The sequence below is a fragment of the Crotalus tigris genome, unplaced genomic scaffold, assembly GCF_016545835.1.
Source record: "Crotalus tigris isolate CLP2741 ecotype Arizona unplaced genomic scaffold, ASM1654583v1 scf7180000021657.272288, whole genome shotgun sequence".
Taxonomy (NCBI): domain Eukaryota; kingdom Metazoa; phylum Chordata; class Lepidosauria; order Squamata; family Viperidae; genus Crotalus; species Crotalus tigris.
In genome coordinates, this window is record NW_024098616.1 from 31,135 (window position 1) to 53,219 (window position 22,085).

The 22,085-nt window shown below is 47.0% G+C and overlaps 1 protein-coding gene across 1 annotated transcript in view; it reads right to left on the reverse strand.

Moving 5' to 3' along the window:
* Nucleotides 1-9,706: 9,706 nt before the first annotated feature.
* Nucleotides 9,707-22,085, reverse strand: part of LOC120296886 (F-BAR and double SH3 domains protein 2-like) — a 52,990-nt gene continuing 40,611 nt past the window's right edge. Inside the window, exon 3 of the mRNA XM_039318924.1 lies at nt 9,707-10,419. Coding sequence (XP_039174858.1) covers nt 10,308-10,419 — 112 coding nt within the window. The 3' untranslated portion in view covers nt 9,707-10,307. The remainder of the gene's footprint in view (nt 10,420-22,085) is intronic.

The following is a 22,085-nucleotide window of genomic DNA, read 5'->3' on the forward strand; positions in this document are numbered from 1 at the left end:
GAATTCCTCAGCCAGCATGGGGGAACTATGTCCCCTTCATGACTCGCGGACTTCAACTCCCAGAATTCCTCAGCCAGCATGGGGGAACTATGGCCCCTTCATGACTCGGGGACTTCAACTCCCAGAATTCCTGAGCCAGCATGGGGAAAACTATGGCCCCTTCATGACTCAGGGACTTCAACTCCCAGAATTCCTCAGCCAGCATGGGGGAACTATGGCCCCTTCATGACTCGGGGACTTCAACTCCCAGAATTCCTCAGCCAGGCATGCTGACTCAGGAATTCTGGGAGTTGAAGTCCACAAGTCATAAAGTAGCCAAGATTGGACACCTCTGTCCTCTAGCAAATACTTGTCGGGGTTAGCGGTGCTGCCTGGGCATCTGGGCCAGGGCTGGGCTTCGTGAGCTGCCTTGGCCAGCCTCACATTTCCATCCTTTCCCCTCTTCCTTTCGCTGGGAGGTTTGTGGGCAGAGCCGGTGGACAGAAGGCCTTTCATCGGCCTGGAGCGGAACAAGCCGGCCCCTGTACATCCAGGGCCTGACACATCGAATCATAGTTTACACAGATTGCATGGAAACTTTCCTTTCCTTTCCCTGTCCTGTCCTTTCCCTTTTTTTCTCCCCTTCTTTCCTTTCCTTTCTCCTTCCCCTTTTCCTTTTCTCCTTTCCGTTCTCCTTCTCTTTTCCCTTTTTCTTTTCTTCTCTTTCCCATCCCTTCCCTTTTCCTCTTCCTCTTCCTCTTTCCCTTTCCTTTCCCTTCCCTTCTTTCCCCCTTCCCTTCCCTTTTTATTTCCTTTTTCCCTTTTTCTCTTCCCTTTTCCTTTCCTTTCCTTTCTTTTCCCTTCCCTTTCCCCCCCCTTCCCTTCCCTTCCCTTCCCTCTGGATACATTAGGCATGAAAGCCAGCTGGGTGACTTTGGGCCAATCACCAGGAGACGGTGAGTTCTAGTCCCGCCCTAGGTGTCAAAGCCAGCTGGGTGACTTTGGGCCAATCACCAGAAGACGATGAGTTCTAGTCCCGCCTTAGGTGTCAAAGCCAGCTGGGTGACTTTGGGCCAATCACCAGGAGACGGTGAGTTCTAGTCCCGCCTTGGGCATCAAAGCCAGCTGGGTGACTTTGGGCCAATCACCAGGAGACGGTGAGTTCTAGTCCCGCCTTAGGTGTCAAAGCCAGCTGGGTGACTTTGGGCCAATCATCAGGAGACTGTGAGTTCTAGTCCCGCCTTAGGTGTCAAAGCCAGCTGGGTGACTTTGAGCCAATCATCAGGAGATGGTGAGTTCTAGTCCCGCCTTAGGTGTGAAAGCCTGCTGCGTGACTTTGGGCCAATCACCAGGAGACGGTGAGTTCGAGTCCCACCTTGGGCATACAAACCAGATGGGTGACTTTGGGCTAATCACCAGGAGATTGTGAGTTCTAGTCCCGCCTTGGGCATGGAAGCTGGCTGAATTACCTTGGGCCAGTCATCCTCTCTCGGCCAAATCCACCTCACATTTTGTTGTTATGGGGAAAATGGGAGGCGGAAAGAGTAGTGGGTACGTTCACGACCTTGAGTTATTTATCAAAGTCATAAAGGCGGAATTAAAATAAATCAATAGCCTGACCTAAGAACATTTCTTTGCTAAAAATGGCGTGACCCAACCTACTAAGGCTTCCAACTGGCCGTAAAGGGACATTACTACAGATTGCTGTGGTCCCAATACCAACAGCTTAAAATAATCCAAAACTATCCCTGGGGGGGGGGGGAGAGAGAAATCCATATGGTTTCCTTTCTTCTCGTCATCACGGAATAACTAAAACAGGGATCTCCAAACTGGGCAACTTTGAAGACTTGGGGACTTCAACTCCCAGAATTCCTCAGGCGCTCAGCCAAGTTTTATTCCTTTATTTTCTCGAGGACAAAGACGACAAGGAAAAGGAAAAAAAAATGGGAGGAGGGCCAATGTCTCAGTATCTCTAGAGCAGTGGTTCTCAACCTGTGGGTCAGGACCCCATTTGGGGTCGAACGCCCATTTCACGGGGGTCGCCAAACAATGCAGTTCACCATTTTCCCCCCCTTTTCCTTAGCTGTGCTACTCCCTTTTATTCTATTGGCTTTTGAAAGCCAATAGAATAGACTCTCTTGAATAGAGTCTAATTCTATTGGCTTTCAAAAGCCAATAGGAATTGTCCAGGCTGTCTCTGCCCTGCTGAGCCCGCCAAAAGTCCCATTCTGCAAACGGTGCTGCACCAGTTGAGTAGTCCTCGACTTACGACCGGTTGAGTAGTCCTCGACTTACGACCGGTTGGGGGGTCGCGGCATTAAAAAGGTTGAGAACCAGTGCTCTAGAACAAGACAGATGGCGACAGGTATGTAAAATGCAAATCTATTTGCACAGCCTACACTTTGGACTTTTAATTAGAGCTATAAAAGGCCACTCAAAGGTGGAAACACAAATGTTTTGCCTCTAGCGTTATCATTTCTTTCCAAGTGTACAGTCTCTCTCTCTCTCTCTCTCTCTCTCTCTCTCTCTCTCTCTCTCTCAACAGCTTGATACAAGTAATCTATGCTTTTTTTTCAGGAGGCAACTGGATTTCCTTGTTTTTCTTTGAAGAGAAACTCTGACTGGATGGTGGGGGAATGGAAGGATTTATACTCCTTGCAGGCAGCTGGTCATTTGCATCCTTTTAGAGCATTGTTGAGGCTACCTGGAGGTTTACCTGTGTCCTTAAGGTCACCTGAGAGGTGCAAATGGGTGTGGAGCCTTCTTGGAACTGCTGAAAGGACTGCGTTGCAGATTGGAGATAGACAGATCACTCATTTGCACCACGCGGGTGACCCTGAGGATACAAAAAAACCTCCAAGTGGCCTCCACGGCTCTCGAAAAGGAGGCAAATGACCAGTTTTTCTGCAAGGAGGATAAATCCTTCCATTTCCCCACCATCCGATCAGAGCTGAAGAAGCTTCTGGGATGAGAAGCGAAACGTCTTCAAAGAAGAAGAAGAAAGTCCAGTTGCCTCGTGAAAAAAAGCACCTTTGGGACAACCAGGACCTGGAGGACAAAGAATCTCCATGGACATCCAAGAAGCTTCTTCAAGCTCTGACTGGATGGTGGGGAATGGCAGGATTTATACTCCTTGCAGACAGCTGGTCATTTGCCTTCTTTTAGACAGTCGTTGAGGCCACTTGGAGGTTTACCTCAGGATCATCTGAGTGGTGCAAATGGCTGTGGAGCCTTCTTGGAACTGCTGTAAGGACTGTCTACAGTCTACAACAGAGCTCTTTCAGCAGTCCCAAGAAGGCTCCAGGTCCATTTCCACCACTCAGGCGACTCTGAGGATACAGATAAACCTCCAAGTGACCTCAACGACTCACTAAAAGGAGGCAAATGACCAGCTGTCTACAAGGAATATAAATATAAACGACATCATCTATCTCCAGTCTACAACACAGTCCTTTCAGTAGTTCCAAGAAGGCTTCACACCCATTTGCAGCACTCAGGGTGATCCAGAGGACATAGGTAAACCTCCAAGTGGCCTCAACGACTCACTAAAAGGATGCAAATGACCAGCTGTTTACAAGGAATATAAATATAAACAACATCATCCATCTCCAGTTTACAACAAAATCCTTTCAGCAGTTCCAAGAAGGTTTCACACCCATTTGCAGCACTCAGGGTGATCCAGAGGACACAGATAAACCTCCAGGTGGTCTCAACGACTCTCTAAAAGGATGCAAATGACCAGTTTTTCCGCAAGGAGGATAAATCCTTCCATTTCCCCACCATCCGGTCAGAGCTGAAGAAGCTTCATGGATGAGAAGCGAAACATCTTCAAAGAAAAACAAGAAAGTCCAGTTGCTTCCTGAAAAAGCACCTTTGGGACAACCCTGACCTGGAGGATGGAGAAGCTCCATAGATACCCAAGAAGCTTCTTCAGCTCTGACTGGATGGTGGGGAATGGCAGGATTCATACTCCTTGCAGATAGCTGATCATTTGCCTTCTTTTAGAGCAGTGGTTCTCAACCTGTGAGTCGGGACCCTATTTGGGGTCGAATGACCATTTCACGGGGGTCACCAAACAACACAGTCCGCCATTCCCCCCCCCTTTCCTTAGCTGTGCTACTCCCTTTTATTCTATTGGCTTTCAAAAGCCAATAGGAATTGTCCAGGCTGTCTCTGCCCTGCTGAGCCCACCAAAAGTCCCATTCTGCAAATGGTGCTGCACCAGTTGAGTAGTCCTCGACTTACAACGGATGAGTAGTCCTCGACTTACGACCCGTTGGGGGTCACGGCATTAAAAAGATTGAGAACCACTGGGATAGAGAGCCATTGAGGCCTTGAGGCCACTTGGAGGTTTACCTCAGGATCATCTGAGTGGTGCAAATGGCTGTGGAGCCTTCTTGGAACTGCTGCAAGGACTGTCCACAGTCTACAACACGGTCCTTTCAGCAGTCCCAGGAAGGCTCCAGGCCGATTTCCACCACTCAAGTTACCCTGAGGGCACAGATAAACCTCCAAGTGGCCTCAACGGCTCTCTAAGAGAATGCAAATGACCAACTGTCTGCAAGGAGTATAAATCCTTCCCTTCCCCACCATCTGGTCAGAGCTGATGAAGTTTCTTGGATGAGAAGCGAAACATCTTCAAAGAAAAACAAGGAAGTCCAGTGGCTTTGGGGATACAGGGAATTCTTGACTTTTAGTGACCGTTCGAAGTTACAACAGCAGTGGAAAAAAGTGACTTAGGACCGTTTTTCACATTTAGGGTCCCTAAAGAGGCAAAAGGGGGGGTCACGTGATCCCCTTTTGGGACTGTCTGACGAGCACAGTCAACGGAGAAGCCAGTTTCCTTCAACAATTGTGTTCCTAACTTAACAACTGCAGCGATTCACTTCGCAACTGTGGCAAAAAAGGTCCTCAAATGGGGGAAAAAAACTCACTTAATAAAGGTCTCACTTAGCAACAAAAATATTGGGCTCGGCTGTGGTCGCAAGTTGAGGACTGTCTGGATTTCTTTCAAGCCTAGCCGTGCTAATGATTAAAAATGATTAAAGTATGAATTGGGATTAATATTTATATGTTGCTTGTAGGTAAGGGTGTAGGTCTATCCACGTGTTGTATATAGCATGTTTTAAATGTGTGTTATGTGTGCGCTTTGAAAGCAAGCCACTAAATTTCATTTTTAACATGTGCCGTTGTACCCATGGGGCAGTGTTTCCCAAACTTGACAATTTTAAGGCATGTGGACTTTAAGTCCCAGAATTCCACAGCCAGCGTTGCTGGCTGTGGAATTCTGGGAGTTAAAGTCCACATGCCTTAAAATTGTCAAGTTTGGGAAACACTGCCATAGGGGGGAAAAAATGACAAAAAAAGTTATCTAATCTAATCTAATTATAAAAAAAACAACCCAAACTTTAAACCAAAACCTGGAATACTCGTATAGCAAGTTCAATGCCGACGTGCTAAAAGCCCCTTCAAGTTTATTGTTATCTTCCACATAATAAAAAAGACAATCTTTGTTGGTCAGCTGGAAAATAATTCCTTTTTCTTTCTTTTTTGATGAATTAATTCCTTCTTAAGGTCAGAGCCCCACTGTCTGACATTCTTTGGAAGAAAAGGCGGGGCGGCTGCTAAAACAGGATATTCCAAAGCATTTCTTCCAATTTTATCTTAGCAATGTTCTTCCATTGTGTATACATCTGAGCTGTAGGCTTAAGGCTCCGGGAAGATCCTTTTCAAAATGCCCAATCATTTAGAATTTTTACAGGCAGCCAAGGCACAAGGTCCAGAGCGAGAGATCAACAAATGTTGGTTTTGGATCTAGTACCCCTAAGCATTTCTACGCCATCCAAATTCTTAGCGCATGACTCAGAAGCTTCAAAAGAGACTTTAGTGCTCAGCCGATCGAGAATATTAATTACGCTGCCGTCCTTTTAACCATCATTTTAAATTCAGGAGGACTTGGAAAGATCGGTGTCTAAAGAGAAACCGGATCAAATGTAATCCTTTTGATCCCAAATCCTGCCAAGGGCTCTTGCTGCCTTTCAAAACAACAGAGCAGAGAGGTGATCCAGGACTTACAACGGCTCCTTTGGGGATTGTTCAAAGTTACGACAGCATGGGGAAAAAAGGGACTTATAATCGTTGTTCACACTTAACGACCGTTGCAGCACCTCCATGGTGAGGTGATCAAAATTCGGATGCCTGGCAACGGGCATGTACAGATAGTCCTCCACTTACAACCGTTCCTTTAGTGACCGTTCAAAGTTACAACAGCACGGCAAAGAGTGACTTAGGACCATTTTTTCACATGGCCGTTGTAGCATCCCCGTAGACATGTGATCCAAATTCAGACGCCCTGGTAACCGACTCGCATTTATGACGGTTGCAACATGCCCGGATCATTTGATCCCTTTTTGCGACCGTCTGACAAGCAAAGTCAAAGGGGAAGTCAGATTCACTTTACAACCGTGTTACTAACTTAACAACTGCAGTGGTTCCCTTAACGACTGTGGAAAGAAAGGTCGTAAAATGGGACAAGATTCACTTAACTAATGTCTCGCTTAGCAACAGAAACATTGGGCTCAATTGTGGTCATATGTCAAGGACTGCCTATATTTATGACGGCCGCAGTGTCCCGGGGTCACGTGATCCCCTTTTGCGACCTTCTGACAACCAAAGTCAAGGGGGAAGCCGGAGTCACTTAACAATCGTGTTAGTAACTTAACTGCAGTGATTCACTTAACCACGGTGGCAAGCAAGGTCATAAAATGGGGCAAGATTGATTTAAAACTGTCTTGCTTAGCAACGGTCGTAATTCAAGGACTACCTATAGTCATCCATGATGAAAACTGCTAAACCAGGTGTAGGCAACCTTGGCACCTTCATGACTGGTGGACTTCAACTCCCAGAATTCCTGAGCCAGCATGGGGGAACTATGGCCCCTTCATGACTTGTGGACTTCAACTCCCAGAATTCCTGAGCCAGCATGAGGGAAACTTTGGCCCCTCCATGACTGGTGGACTTCAACTCCCAGAATTCCTGAGTCAGCATGGGGGAACTAAGGCCCCTTCATGACTTGTGGACTTCAACTCCCAGAATTCCTGAGCCAGCATGAGGGAAACTTTGGCCCCTCCATGACTGGTGGACTTCAATGCCCAGAATTCCTGAGCCAGCATGGGGGAACTATGGCCGCTTCATGACTTGGGGACTTCAACTCCCAGAATTCCTCAGCCAGCATGGGGGAACTATGGCCCCTCCATGACTGGTGGACTTCAACTCCCAGAATTCCTGAGCCAGCATGGGGGAACTATGGCCCCTTCATGACTCGTAGACTTCAACTCCCAGAATTCCTGAGTCAGCATGAGGGAACTATGGCCCCTTCATGACTCGTGGACCAACTCCCAGAATTCCTCAGCCAGCATGGGGGAACTATGGCCCCTCCATGACTGGTGGACTTCAACTCCCAAAATTCCTGAGCCAGCATGGGGGAACTATGGCCCCTTCATGACTCGTAGACTTCAACTCCCAGAATTCCTGAGTCAGCATGAGGGAACTATGGCCCCTTCATGACTCGTGGACCAACTCCCAGAATTCCTCAGCCAGCATGGGGGAACTATGGCCCTTTCATGACTCGTGGACTTCAACTCCCAGAATTCCTGAGCCAGCATGAGGGAAACTTTGGCCCCTCCATGACTGGTGGACTTCAACTCCCAGAATTCCTCAGCCAGCATGGGGGAACTATGGTTCCTTCGTGACTGGTGGACTTCAACTCCCAGAATTCCTCAGCCAGCATGGGGGAACTATGGCCCCTTCATGACTCGTAAACCAACTCCCAGAATTCCTAAGCCAGCCATTCTGAGGGGAAAGGGAGAGGTTTTTAAGCTGAGCCATGCTGGCTCAGGAATTCTGGGAGTTGAAGTCCACGAGTCATAAAAGAGCCAAGGTTGCCTACCCCTGTTCTAAACCAACAGATTTCATCAGATTATGATTCCTGTCTAACAGGAGAGAGAGACAGATCGTGAACGATGGATTTTCACAGATCTTGAGCCGGGATTCAAACAAGCTGATGATCTATTTGTCAAAGTTTGTGACTTCCAACACACCCCTTCCGTTTTTTTTCTTCGAAAACTAGAACATATTTTTTTTTACTAAAACAAATTAGTCCATTTCTTCTGCCTTAAGAAAAGAGGGAAAGAAAGATTTTGAAAAAACGACAATTGAGTCTGTTAAACAGCAGGAGGAAAACCACAAAACAAACACAATAGATTTGTCAGAAGAACAGGCTTGCCCAGAAAACCAAATTCTTTTTTACAAAACAACCAAATGCGCTGCAGACATACTGTAGGCAGACAACAGGAAAACACTTTTTTTTCTTTCTAAGGCTCCATATCCGCTAAAATTCACTTAAAGAACTGGTATACTGGTATGCCACTAAAGGGCAACAAATATAACGCCTTGGTAGGACCACACTTGGAACTCTGCATCCAGTTTGAATAATAATAGAATAGAGCTGGAAGGGACTTTGGAGGTCTTCTAGTCCAGCCCCCCGCTCAAGCAGGAGAACCTCAGACAAGTGAGGTTGTCTTGAAAACCTCCAGTGATGGAGCATTCACGATTTCTAGTGGCAAGCTGTTCCACTGATTAATTGTCCTCACTGTCAGGAAGTTTCTCCTTAATTCTAGGTTGCTTCTCTCTTTGATCAGTTTCCAACCATTGTTTCTTGTCCTGCCCTCTGGTGCTTTGGAGAATAACGTGACCCCTCGGTCTTTGTGGCAGCCCCTCAAATAAAAAAGTTGTTGAGACACTGGAGAGAGTGCAGAGAAGAGCAACAAAGATGATTAGGGGACTGGAGGCTAAAACATACGAGGAACGGTTGCTGGAATTGGGTATGTCTAGTTTAATGAAGAGAAGGACGAGGGGTGATAGCAATGCTTCCAATATCTGAGGGGCAGCAGATAAAGAAGAGGCAGTCAAGCTATTCTCCAAAGTGCCTGAAGGCAGGACAAGAAGCGACAGATGAAAACTCATCAAGGAGAGAAGCAACCTAGAACTAAGGAGAAACTTCCTGACAGTGAGAACAATTAACCAGTGGAACTACCTGCCTCCAGAAGCAGTGAATGCTCCAACACTGGAGGTTTTTAAGAAGAGACTGGACAGCCATTTGTCTGAAATGGTATAGGGTTTCCTGCCTGAGCAGGGGGTTGGACTAGAAGACCTCCAAGCTCCCTCCCAACTTTGTTATTCTGTATTTTATATTGTTTCCTGCGAATGTGTCTTCTTGAAAGTCATCTGCCTCTAGTGTGTTTTTTCCCCCCTCATTCTCTCAAATTGGCTGAGATAAATAATCTATACACAAACTGAGTCCGTGTAATGTTGTACCCATGGAAGGCTGATGGTTTTAAGCAGCTAGTGCAGGGGTCTTCAAACTTGGCCCTTTTATGACTTGTGGACTTCAACTCCCAGAATTCCTCAGCCAGCATGGCGGAACTATGGCCCCTTCATGATTTGTGGACTTCAACTCCCAGAATTCCTCAGCCAGCATGGGGGAACTATGGCCCCTTCATGATTTGCGGACTTCCACTCCCAGAATTCCTCAGCCAGCATGGGGGAACTATGGCCCCTTCATGATTTGCGGACTTCCACTCCCAGAATTCCTCAGCCAGCAGCGCTGGCTGAGGAATTCTGGGAGTTGGTCCACAAGTCATAAAAGGGCCAAGTTTGAAGACCCCTGCCTTAATGTGACAAACACAATAGAGTCACTTAATTGTGAGAAAGTTAGAGAGGGATTCCGCTCAATTGGGACAATCTCACCTTTTCAGTACAGGCAGTCCCGAATTACGGCCACAATCGGCAACGGAACTTCCATTGTTCAATGAGGCAGGCGGTTGTCGAAATTGTCGTGCCCAATTTTTACAACCTCTTTTGCCCCAGCTGTTTAAGTGAATCCGCTCAGTTGTTAAGTGAACCAATGGCCCTTAAGTGAATCTAGCTTCCCCCCCCCCCATTGACTTTGCTGATCAGAAGCCGGCTGGGGAGGTGGCCAATGGTGATCACATCTCTCTCTCTCTCTCTGTCTCTCTCACACACACACACACACACACACACACACACACGATACTGCAATTGCCATGTTGGTCACCAAGTGCCTGAATTTGAATCACGTGACCTTGGGGAAATGTTGTGAGAGTCGTAAGTCCGAGGACGAGCCATCTGCCCCCCTTTTTCAGCGTTGTGGTACCTTTAAAACAATTTCTAAATGGACTGTTGTTAGTCGAGGACTTGAACAGCCCAAGTGATGAATTTAATGCCGGCAACAGTTGTTGTTTTTTTTTTTAAAAAATCTGCAGGAAAGAGAATGCAAACTCTTCAACCATCGGCTGCCACGTTCTGCTCCTTACCTGTGCGTATTCTCTCTCGATCGCCGTTTTCTTCTGACTGAATGTCCTACACAGCAAAGATGAGAGGGAAAAAAAAATGTCGTTAAAATCACAGGGAAGAATCAGCCGATCGAAAAACAAAAGCCCAACATCAGCCCGGTTCGAACGCTGCAAATTGGCTCCGGTGGAGGGAAAACCAGAAATGAATTCGGGAGAAAAACAGTGGCAGCGGCTGCAAACGTCCCGTTGACGAGTTTTGGGAAAAGAAAAAAAACTTTTTCCCCTCCTGTCCAAAGGGCAGTTCCTATCTCCAGTTTTAAGCAGCCGTGCCCAATATGCAACTAACTAAATCAATTTTAAATGAATTAATCAGAGCTCTCCAGATAGGGGAAGCATAGGCTCCAAACTCGGGTATGTGGCTGGCTTTTTAAGTTCCCTCCAGAAACTACCCCTATCTATTTGTGTTGCCCCAGTGTAGATATTTGGTACCGATAGAACAGTGTTTCTCAACCTTGACAATTTTAAGGCATGTGGATTTCAACTCCCAGAATTCCACAGCCAGCGTTGCTGGCTGTGGAATTCTGGGAGTTGAAGTCCACATGCCTTAAAATTGTCAAGGTTGAGAAACACTGCGATAGAAGATCATGTATTTATAGTTGAGGGTTGAAATCGGGGTCCTTTCGATGCTCTCCGAGTTTGGTGACTTGCAGACGTTTCATGACCCAACTAGGTAATATTATCAGTGTTAAGAGGGAGGGGGGTTTGCAGAGAGGAGGAGGAGGAGGAAGAGGACTGTTATCTATTTATATAGGAACCACCTATGTAAGGGACCACCAAGAATTCAGCACTCACAGGGCAAGAAGCCACTAATACAGACATGTCAAACACGAGGCCCGGGGGCTGGATGCGGCCCGCGAAGTGGTTTCATGTGGCCCACGAAGCTATCCTGGAAACAGTGAGGGAATGGCCCCTGCTGCCTTGGCCTTGGCCCAGGCTGGCCAGGAGCCAATGTACAATTTTGTGGTGGCCATCTAGGCTGAAACGCATTCAGTCTTAGCTACGTAAGGCCGTCCGGAAACAGCGAGGAACTAGCCCCTCCCGTGTCGCCCCCGCCCCCTGGGTGCATGCTGGGGAGGGGTCCCCCTTTGTGAGGAATGAAGAAATGGACCATACCTTGGTGCTTGCCCTGGTCCCACCCCCTTCTGCCAGAGACCCCCAGATCTGTCCCATTCCTGCCCAGGCCCCCACAGGCCCCCTTGACGCGAACGATGTGGAGCTGGCCACACCCACCCAGTAGGCCACACCCACCCCACCCACGCCCACCCAGTAGGCTGCACCCCCCCTGGCTGCACCCCCCCAGCCCCCCCCCAAGGGCAACCGCAATGCTGATGCGGCCCTCAATGAAATTGAGTTTGACATCCCTGCACTAATATATAAACCCCACTCCCTTCTAGCACGGATGATGTTACCTAGTTCGGTATTGAAACATCTGCAAGAAAATAATCCATGTCAGAGATACCAAGAAGCCCACAAAGATGGTTGTGGTCCTCCTCCTCTTCCTTCAACTCCCATCTAGCACTGATGATGTTACCTAGCTGGGTAATGAAATGTCTGCAAGAAAACAATCAAGCTCAGACAGCACCAAGCAGCCCACAATGGACGTTGTTGTCGTCGTCCTCGTCCTCCTCTTCCCCTATCTCCCTTGTAGCACTGATGATGTTACCTAGCTGGGTAATGAAACGTCTGCAAGAAAACCACCAAATTCAGAGAGCACCAAGGGCCCCACAGTCGTCGTCCTCCTCCTCCTCCTCCTCCTCCTCCTCCTCCTCCTCCTTGCAAACTCCACTCCCTTCTAGCACTAATGATGTTACCTAGCTGGGTAATGAAACATCTGCAACAAAACCACCCAGCTCAGAGGGCACCAGGGACCCCCTAGAATAGATGGTTATAGAAAACTGGAGAAAAAGGCCACATCCAGTTAGGGATTTCGGCTCAAACACCGCAGGCCAAGTTTGGTCGTTCTGATTTTAGTAAAGGAACAGAAAAGAAACATTCTGTCTGTATTTAGTGGTTATCAGTGGAAATCACTGCCTACCTATTGACCAAAGGTGATTCTAGAATTATTGATTCAAGGCAAGGTTCACACAAAGAATGCACAACCACAAAGATCGTACTGCAAAGTTTCAAGCGCAGCTTTGGGGATTTCTCCCACATCTAATGTCCCGCCTCCATTTCCTTCTCTGGGTTATTTTGCACTCAAATCTTCCTTGCTTTTACCGTAGGGCAGAGGCTGCCCACCACTGCATGTGTGAATGGTTCAGTACCTCCAGCTGAATGGTGGTTAGCACTTACTGATCATAACAAAAAAATGGCAGCAAATCAAAGGGAAATTCAGCGTAGATAAAAGGCAGATTTTTAAACTTAGGCCAGAAAAACCAACTGTATAGGTACAAGCTAGGTCAGGGGTAGGCAACCTTGGCTCTTTTGTGACTCGCAGACTTCAACTCCCAGAATTCCTGAGCCAGCATGGGGGAACTATGGCCCCTTCATGACTCGTGGACTTCAACTCCCAGAATTCCTCAGCCCGCATGGGGGAACCTTGGCCCCTTCATGACATGTGGATTTCAACTCCCAGAATTCCTCAGCCAGCATGGGGGAACTATGGCCCCTTCATGACTTGTGGACTTCAACTCCCAGAATTCCTCAGCCAGCATGGGGGAACTATGGCCCCTTCATGACTTGTGGACTTCAACTCCCAGAATTCCTGAGTCAGCATGGGGTAACTATGACCCCTTCATGACTCGTGGACTTCAACTCCCAGAATTCCTGAGCCATCATGGCTCAGCTTGGAAACCTCTCCCTTTCTCCTCAGCATGGCTGGCTCAGGAATTCTGGGAGTTGAAGTCCACGAGTCATAAAAGAGCCAAGGTTGCCTACCCCTGGGCTAGATGAAACGTGGCCCAATGCCAGTAACTGTGAGAGGGATCTTGGAGTCCTAGTGGACAATCATCTAAATAGGGGTTATAAATGGTTTTATCTGCTCATTTTGTTTTTAAAAGTTTTTTTCCTACAATAAAATCATATTTGTTCCAATACAATACAGTTTTTTTCCAAGACAGTTTATTTTTGCTGGAGGAAGAGAATAAATGCAAGAAAGCTAATCTGAAATTGATCTACAATCTGCACCACGGAATCATGCCTTTGATCCCAAAACCACTAAGCTAAGGACCTGTTCATACAATTGCAACAGCAATTAGAAACCTGCCACAAAGTCATGAAAAAATGCCTAAATGTATTGTTTGCAAATATTGATCCTCCATACACCCATATTGCAATAGTTATTGTTAAAGATATATACAATGGGAATGAAGCAAATTCATTGTCCAATATTCACAAACTTATAGAAACGTATATAAGGTATGCGTTATTTGTTAAGATTCTGATACCATAGTTCAACTCATAACTACTTATCACAAATTTTTGACAATCAGTGAGTGATCTCTTTCATTAGGGCTGAGCAGGACTTCTCTAGGACACAAGCCTGCATGCTTTTCAAACCACTTTGGGTGTGATGCCTCTACTGTCACCAGAGGGCAAGATTTATTGAAATTGATCTTGATTTGTCTTCTCCTTGTTCTGAGAACAAAAAAAAAACAACTCTACAGACCAACTCTTGAGTAATCTCTTTTTGATTTGTTGGCTACTGTTAGGCTCTGCAGTAGGTTATTTGTTATTGGTTGAATTTGGGATAGACCTTGTTGCAATAAAAGGGGAAGAGGGAATTGGGAGGTGGCAATAGGAGATAGATGAGGAAATCATCGAATTTGCAGACGACACCAAGCTGGCAGGAATAGCCAACACTCCAGAAGACAGGCTTAGGATATAGGAGGATCTGGACAGACTTGAGCACTGGGCGCTATCTAACAAAATGAAATTCAGTGGTGAATTTCTTGCCTACATCTAGGCAAGAAAAACCAAATGTACAGGTATAGTATAGGGCAGGGGTAGGCAACCTTGGCTCTTTTATGACTCGTGGACTTCAACTCCCAGAATTTCTGAGGCAGCATGGGGGAACTTTGGCCCCTTCATGACTCGGGGACTTCAACTCCCAGAATTCCTGAGCCAGCATGGGGGAACTATGGTCCCTTCATGACTTGTGGACTTCAACTCCCAGAATTCCTGAGCCAGCATAGCTCAGCTTGGAAACCTCTCCCTTTCCCCTCAGCACGGCTGGCTCAGGAATTCTGGGAGTTGAAGTCCACGAGTCATAAAAGAGCCAAGGTTGCCGACCCCTGGTATACGGGGTACCTTGCTCAATAGTAGCAACTGTGAGAGGGATCTCGTTTGAGTCCTAGTGGACAATCCCTTAAATGTGAGCCAGCAGTGTGCTGCAGCTGCCAAAAAAGCCAACACAATCCTAGGCTGTATTAACAGAGGGAAAGAATCAAGATCACGTGAAGTTCTAGTACTGCTTTACAAAGCCTTAGTAAGACCACTCTGGGAATACGGCGTCCAATTCTGCCCACCACATTATAAAAAAAAGAGGTTGAGACTCTAGAACAGTGGTTCTCAACCTGTGGGTTGGGACACCATTTGGGGTCGAACGACCATTTCACGGGGGTCGCCAAACAACGCAGTCTGCCATTTTTCCCCCCCCTTTTCCTTAGCTGCGCTACTCCGCTTTATTCTGTCGGCTTTTGAAAGTCAATAAAATAGACTCTCTTGAATAGAGTCTAATTCTATTGGCTTTCAAAAGCCAATAGAAATTGTCCAGGCTGTCTCTGCCCTGCTGAGCCCGCCGAAAGTCCCATTCTGCAAACGGTGCTGCACCAGTTGAGTAGTCCTCAACTTACGACCGGTTGAGTAGTGCTCGACTTATGAGCGGTTGGGGGTCGCAGCATTAAAAAGGTTGAGAACCACTGCTCTAGAAGGAGTGCAGAGAAGAGCAGCAAAGATGATCAGGGGACTGGAGGCTAAAACATAAAAGAACAGTTGCAGGAATTGGGTCTGTCTAGTTTAACGAAGAGAAGGACGAGGGGGGACATGATAGCAGTGTTCCAGTATCTCAGGGGCTGCCCCAAAGAAGAGGGAGTCAAGCTATTCTCCAAAGCGCCTGAAGGCAGGACAAGAAGCAACGGAGGGAAACTCATCAAGGAGAGAAGCAACCTGGAACTAAGGAGGAATTTCCTAATGGTGAGGGCAAGCAACTAACGGAACGCCTTCAGAAGTTGTGGATGCCCCATCAGTGGGAAGCTTTCAAATAGAGACCGGACCGACATTTGTCTTGACATGCTGTAAGGTTTCCTGCTTGAGCAGGCGGGCTGGACTAGAAGACCTCTAACAGGTGCTTTCCAACTCTAGTATTATTTTATTCTACAATAACGACGAAAAAAAAAAATTGGCCACGCAAAATTTGCCGCAACTCAACCACCGTCTTGTTTAGATAATGGAAACTCTGGTCCAAATCTGTTTATCGTTAAGGCCGAGGACTAATTGTGACTCTCGCGCTTTTCGGTCCTTTTTGCTCCTGAAATGGCAGCCTGGATTAGTGCTTACATTTCAATCTTTTTCATTTCAGAAGAAAGACCTGGCTTGGGGGTCAGAAGCAACAGCAAAGCACCTCGGCCCCAGTTTTTATGTCCTTGTGTGTGTGTGTGTGTGTGTGTGTGTGTATGTGTGTTTTCCAGGAGAGTTACTGACAGTCCTTAGAATATACATTCACAAAGCTTCTTTTTAACCTCAGGAGCCCTCTTACAAGAATCACAACTTTATCACAAAAACATCAAGAGAAACGACTTTAAAAGCAGTGAGATTTCCCAAGAGGGTCTGCTAGCCGAGAAACGAGAGAGAGAGAGAGAGAGAGAGAGAGAGAGAGAGAGAGAGAGAGAGAGAGAGAGAGAGAGAGAGAAACATGAAAATAACTGATCTAAAACATTTACTCTTTTCTTGAGCGATCTGACGTACCGCCTTCGTACAATGTCAAGAATTTTCGGATTTAAAAGTTTAATTCAAACAGAGAGCCATTTTTTCTGCCTTTTTTTTTTTTTTTTTGGTTCACAGCCGTTAACGTTTGGCATTGTGCAGTAACAAAAGCCTTCTGTAACGCTCTCGTTAAAATCCTGAAAAGGCCCTTGCTTGCTTGCCTACATACACATGCACAAAACATCTGTTAGATATTACACACATGTATTCATCACTGCTGTTTTATATGCATGCCTTCAAACTTAATATTTGCTGTTAAAGGAAGAGCGGGTAAAGAAATGTATTTTCCCCTCTGACGTTTTCATTCTGTTCCGAAGGGAAGCCGAGGCAATCCTGGGCTGCATTAACAGAGGGATAGAATCAACATCACATGAAGTGTTAATACCACTTTACAATGCCTTGTTAAGGCCACCCTTGGAATACTGCATCCAGTTTTGCTCACCACGATGTAAAAAAGATATTGAGACTCTAGAAAGAGTACAGAGAAGAGCAACAAAGATGATTAAGAGGACTGGAAGCTAAAACATATGAGGAACAGTTGCTGGAATTGGGTATGCCTAGTTTAATGAAGAGAAGGATGAGGGGGGACATGATAGCAGTCTTCCAATATCTCAGGGGCTGCCCCAAAGAAGAGGCAGTCAAGCTAGTCTCCAAAGCGCCTGAAGGAAGGACAAGAAGCAAAGGATGGAAACTGATCAAGGAGAGAAGCAACCTGGAACTAAGGAGAAACTTCCTGACAGTGAGAATAATTAACCAGTGGAACCACCTGCCTCCAGTTTTGGATACTCCATCACTGGAGGTTTTTAAGAAGAGACTGGACGGCCATTTGTCTGAAATGGTATAGGATCTCCTGCTCTAGCAGGGGGTTGGACTAGATGACCTCCGAGGTCCCTTCCAACTCGGTTATTCCATTTTCTGAGGCACGTTTCCACAACGATCACCATTTTAACCAACGTGTTCTTACAGGGGGTGGAAAAAGTCTTGGAATTAGAGATTTTAACTGAAGACACACCGAAAACATCACAATCGCTGCTTTCTCGCGGCCAGTGTTGAAGATACGATGGGCTTACATGTCACCACCCATCACTTTGGGAGTGATGGGATAACTGAAATCCATGTTTATTTGAGTCCGTGGAGGAAGCCTGGTTCACTTAGAGCAGCGGTTCTCAACCTGTGGGTCGGGACCCCATTTGGGGTCGAACGACCACTTCACGGGGGTCGCCAAACAACGCAGTCCGCCATTTTTTCCCCCCTTTTCCTTAGCTGTGCTACTCCCTTTTATTCTATTGGCTTTTGAAAGCCAATAGAATAGACTCTCTTGAATAGAGTCTAATTCTATTGGCTTTCAAAAGCCAATAGGAATTGTCCAGGCTGTCTCTGCCCTGCTGAGCCCGCCAAAAGCCCCATTCTGCAAACGGTGCTGCACCAGTTGAGTAGTCCTCGACTTACGACTGGTTGAGTAGTCCTCGACTTATAACCGGTTGGGGGTCACGGCATTAAAATGGTTGAGAACCACTGACTTAGAGAGCTTAACCACCATGGCAAAAAATAAAGGTTGTGGAATCAGCGACTGTTTGAAGTTACAACAGCACTGAAAAAGGGCATTTGTGACCCCTTTTCACACTTACGACCCACACCATCACAAGACCCTCCCTTGACACACCCACAGCTGAAGCCTTTAGAAACAGAACACGGATAGCCCCGAAACTCCGACGAAGTTGTTACAAAACGTTCGGAAACCAACCTGCAAGCTTGGAGAAGCAAATGGTTACAGTTTTGTGAAGATTTGTATTTTAATAAGAATCATCATCATCATCATAAAGGCCGATCTGGGCCATAAGCAAGATAATCACCCCCTTTGCAACAGAACACGATAGGCTTGCTACCACTCCCCATGCTGCGCTCTTCCTAGTTCCTTCCACGATGTAAAAAAGATGTTGAGACTCTAGAACAGGGGTAGGCAACCACGGCTCTTTTATGACTCGTGGACTTCAATTCCCAGAATTCCTGAGCCAGCCATGCTGAGGGAAAGGGAGAGGTTTCCAAGCTGAGCCATGCTGGCTCAGGAATTCTGGGAGTTGAAGTCCACCAGTCATGAAGGGGCCATAGTTCCCCCATGCTGGCTGAGGAATTCTGGGAGTTGAAGTCCGCGAGTCATGAAGGGGCTATAGTTCCCCCATGCTGGCTGAGGAATTCTGGGAGTTAAAGTTCATCAGTCATGAAGGGGGCAAAGTTTCCCTCATGCTGGCTCAGGAATTCTGGGAGTTGAAGTCCACGAGTCATAAAAGAGCTAAGGTTGCCTACCCCTGCTGTGGAAAGAGGAATGGTTGCTGGAATTGGGTATGTCTAGTTTAATGAAGAGAAGGACGAGGGGGGACATGATAGCCGTCTTCCAATCTCTCAGGGGCTGCCCCAAACAAGAGGCAGTCAAGCTATTCTCCAAAGCGCCTGAAGGCAGGACAAGAAGCAACGGATGGAAACTAATCAAGGAGAGAAGCAACCTGGAACTAAGGAGAAACTTCCTGACAATTAACCAGTGGAACAACCTGCCTCCAGAAGTGGTGAATGCTCCAACACTGGAAGTTTTTAAGAAGAGACTGGACAGCCACTTGTCCGAAATGGTATAGGGTTTCCTGCCTGAGCAGAGGGTTGGACTAGATGACCTCCAAGGCCCCTTCCAACTTTATTATTATTATTATTATTATTATTACTATTATTATTATTATTATTAGGCTGTTAGAAACGCTTCTGAAGCAGGAGCTCCTCAGTAAAAAGACGTTTTAACAATTCTGCACAAGGGGAAAGAAAAAATATGCATTTCCTCAGGGCTCCGTAGACAGAAGCCTTCAAATCTCTTTCCACGGGATTCCCAGGAGTCCTGAGGATTTTGCCCTCCAGCCACGACGCTGTGGATTTAGCAGCCTCACCTAAAACCCACATTAGGTTTTCATTCAGGTCATCTTCGTGCGTGCGGGAAGACAAAATATTATTATTATTAAAATACAAATCCCTCTGGCTAAATTTGGCTGCATTCTGGCAGTCCTTTGCGGAGCAGAAGCCAGCTCAAACGGTACGATGGGGATGGCAAGAACGGGGCGGTCCCTGGTGCTCTTGGAGCTTGGTGGTTTTCTCGCAGACGTTTCGTGATCCAAACTAGGCAACGTCATCAGTGCTAGTACGGAATGGAGTGGTGGTCGTGATGGTGGTGGTGAGGAGGAGGAGGAATGTGGGGTCTTTGATGCTCTCTGAGCTGGCTCGTTTCCTTGCAGATGTTTCATGACCCAACTAGGGAACATCATCAGTGCAACTAAGGAATAGAGTGGTGGTGAGGAGGAGGGGGATGGGAGAGGAGGAGGACGACTGTGGGGTCCTTGATGCTCTCATTACCCAAACTAGGTATCATCAGTGGGAGGAGGAGGAGGAGGAGGATAACTATGGGGTCCTTGGTGCTCTCTGAGCTGGCTCGTTTCCTTGCAGACGTTTCACGACCCAACTAGGTAACATCATCAGTTCTAGAAGGGAGTGTGGTTTGTAGAGGAGGAGGAGGAGGAGGAATGTGGGGTCCTTGATGCTCTCTGAGCTGGCTCGCTTCCTTGCAGACATTTCATGACCCAACTACATAACACCATCAGTGCAACTATGGAATATAGTGATGGTGAGGAAGAGAGGGAGGGGGGAGGAGGAGGAGTGCGAGGTCCTTGGTGCTCTCATTACCCAAACTAGGTAACATCATCAGTGTTAGAGAGGAGGAGGAGGAGGTGGTGGTGGTGGTGGTGGAGGAGGAGGTGGTGGTGGTGGTGGTGGTGGTGGTGGAGGAGGAGGAGGAGGAGGAGGAGGAGGAGGAGGAAAACTGTGGGGTTCTGGTTGCTCTCTGAGCTTGGTTGTTTTTTTGCAAACATCTCATGACCCAAACTAAGTAACACCATCAGTGCTACCGGTAATGGAATTCTGGTACCAACTGGAATATAAACAGGATGCATCTCTCTCTTCCTGTAACCCAGCGGTTCTCAACCTGTGGGTCGGGACCCCATTAGGGGTCGAACGACCATTTCACGGGGGTCGCCAAACAACGCAGTCCGCCATTTTTTCCCCCTTTTCCTTAGCTGTGCCACTCCCTTTTATTCTATTGGCTTTTGAAAGCCAATAGAATAGACTCTCTTGAATAGAGTCTAATTCTATTGGCTTTCCAAAGCCAATAGGAATTGTCCAGGCTGTCTCTGCCCTGCTGAGCCCGCCAAAAGTCCCATTCTGCAAACGGTGCTGCACCAGTTGAGTAGTCCTCGACTTACGACCGGTTGGGGGGTCGCGGCATTAAAAAGATTGAGCACCACTGCTGTAACCCATTTCCAAAAATCTTATCTCATGGTTGCTTCCCATCACAACATACCCAGCACGGAGCACAAAGGTGGCTGAACCGTGTCCACAAGGAGCAAATTATCGTCAGGTTATCAACCTCTATCCAAACGAGTAAAGTTCAACGGTACTAATCTGATTCCGAGTTGAAGTTTGCTAATCCTATAGGGTTGCCCAGATTGAGAATTGTGAAGGTCCAGTCAATTAAATGTCTCCAGATTCCCAGAACAGGAAAATATGCGTCTGGCTGATTTGCCAGTCGAACCTGTTTCTATTGACTCTTCAATTCAAAGGCTTTGGCAAACACAGGGCAGTGACCACGTTTGCAAACAATTTACTTTGGAACAATTAATCATACCTATTAGCTGCAAATAAGAGTCTTATCGACCAAAGCCAAATATCCAGACCGAATGGCCATCACAAATTCAGGAGTTTGATCTAACGGTTAAGACACCAGACTAAAAATCAGGAGATTGGGAGTTCTAGTCCTGCCTTAGCCATGAAAGCCGGCTGGGTGACTTTGGGCCAATCACTAGGAGATGGTGAGTTCTAGTCCCGCCTTAGGCACAAAAATTGAATTGGTGACTTTGGGTCAGTCACCAGGAGATTGGGAGTTCTAGTCCTGCCTTAGTCATGAAAGCCAGCTAGGTGACTTTGGGTCAGTCACTAGGAGATGGTGAGTTCTAGTGCCATCTTAGGCACAAAAATTGAATTGGTGACTTTGGGTCAGTCACCAGGAGACTGGGAGTTCTAGTCCTGCCTTAGCCATGAAAGCCAGCTAGGTGACTTTGGGCCAGTCACTAGGAGACGGTGAGTTCTAGTCCCGCCTCAGGCACAAAAATTGAATTGTTGACTTTGGGCCAATCACCAGGAGACTGGGAGTTCTAGTCCTGCCTTAGCCATGAAAGCCAGCTGGGTGACTTTGAAACAGTCCCCCTCTCTCAGCCCAACCCACCTCACAGAGAAAAACAGGAGGAGGAAGGTGTGTTGGATATGTTTGCCATCTTGAGTTGCTTGCCAACACAATAAAGGCAGAATACAGGTAAATAAAGCATGGATGTTTTATTCCATATTCTAATACTCCATATGGAATGATGACCCTTGACCAAGCGGTATACCATCTCTGGACACAGCCAGATGTTTAGTGAATTGCAAATATCCACATATGGCTACGCCTTGAGAACAAAGGTCAAAGAGAGCAGGGTATTGATAAAAGAGAATATCTGTAACTCAAAGTTGAATGGTGGGGTCCTTGGTGCTCTCTGAGCTGGGTGGTTTTGTTGCAGACGTTTCATGACCCAGCTAGGGAACATCATCAGTGATAGGAGGGGGTTTGTGGAGGAAGAGAAGGAGGAGGAGGAGGAGGAGGAGGAGGAGGAGGAGGAGGAGGAGGAGGAG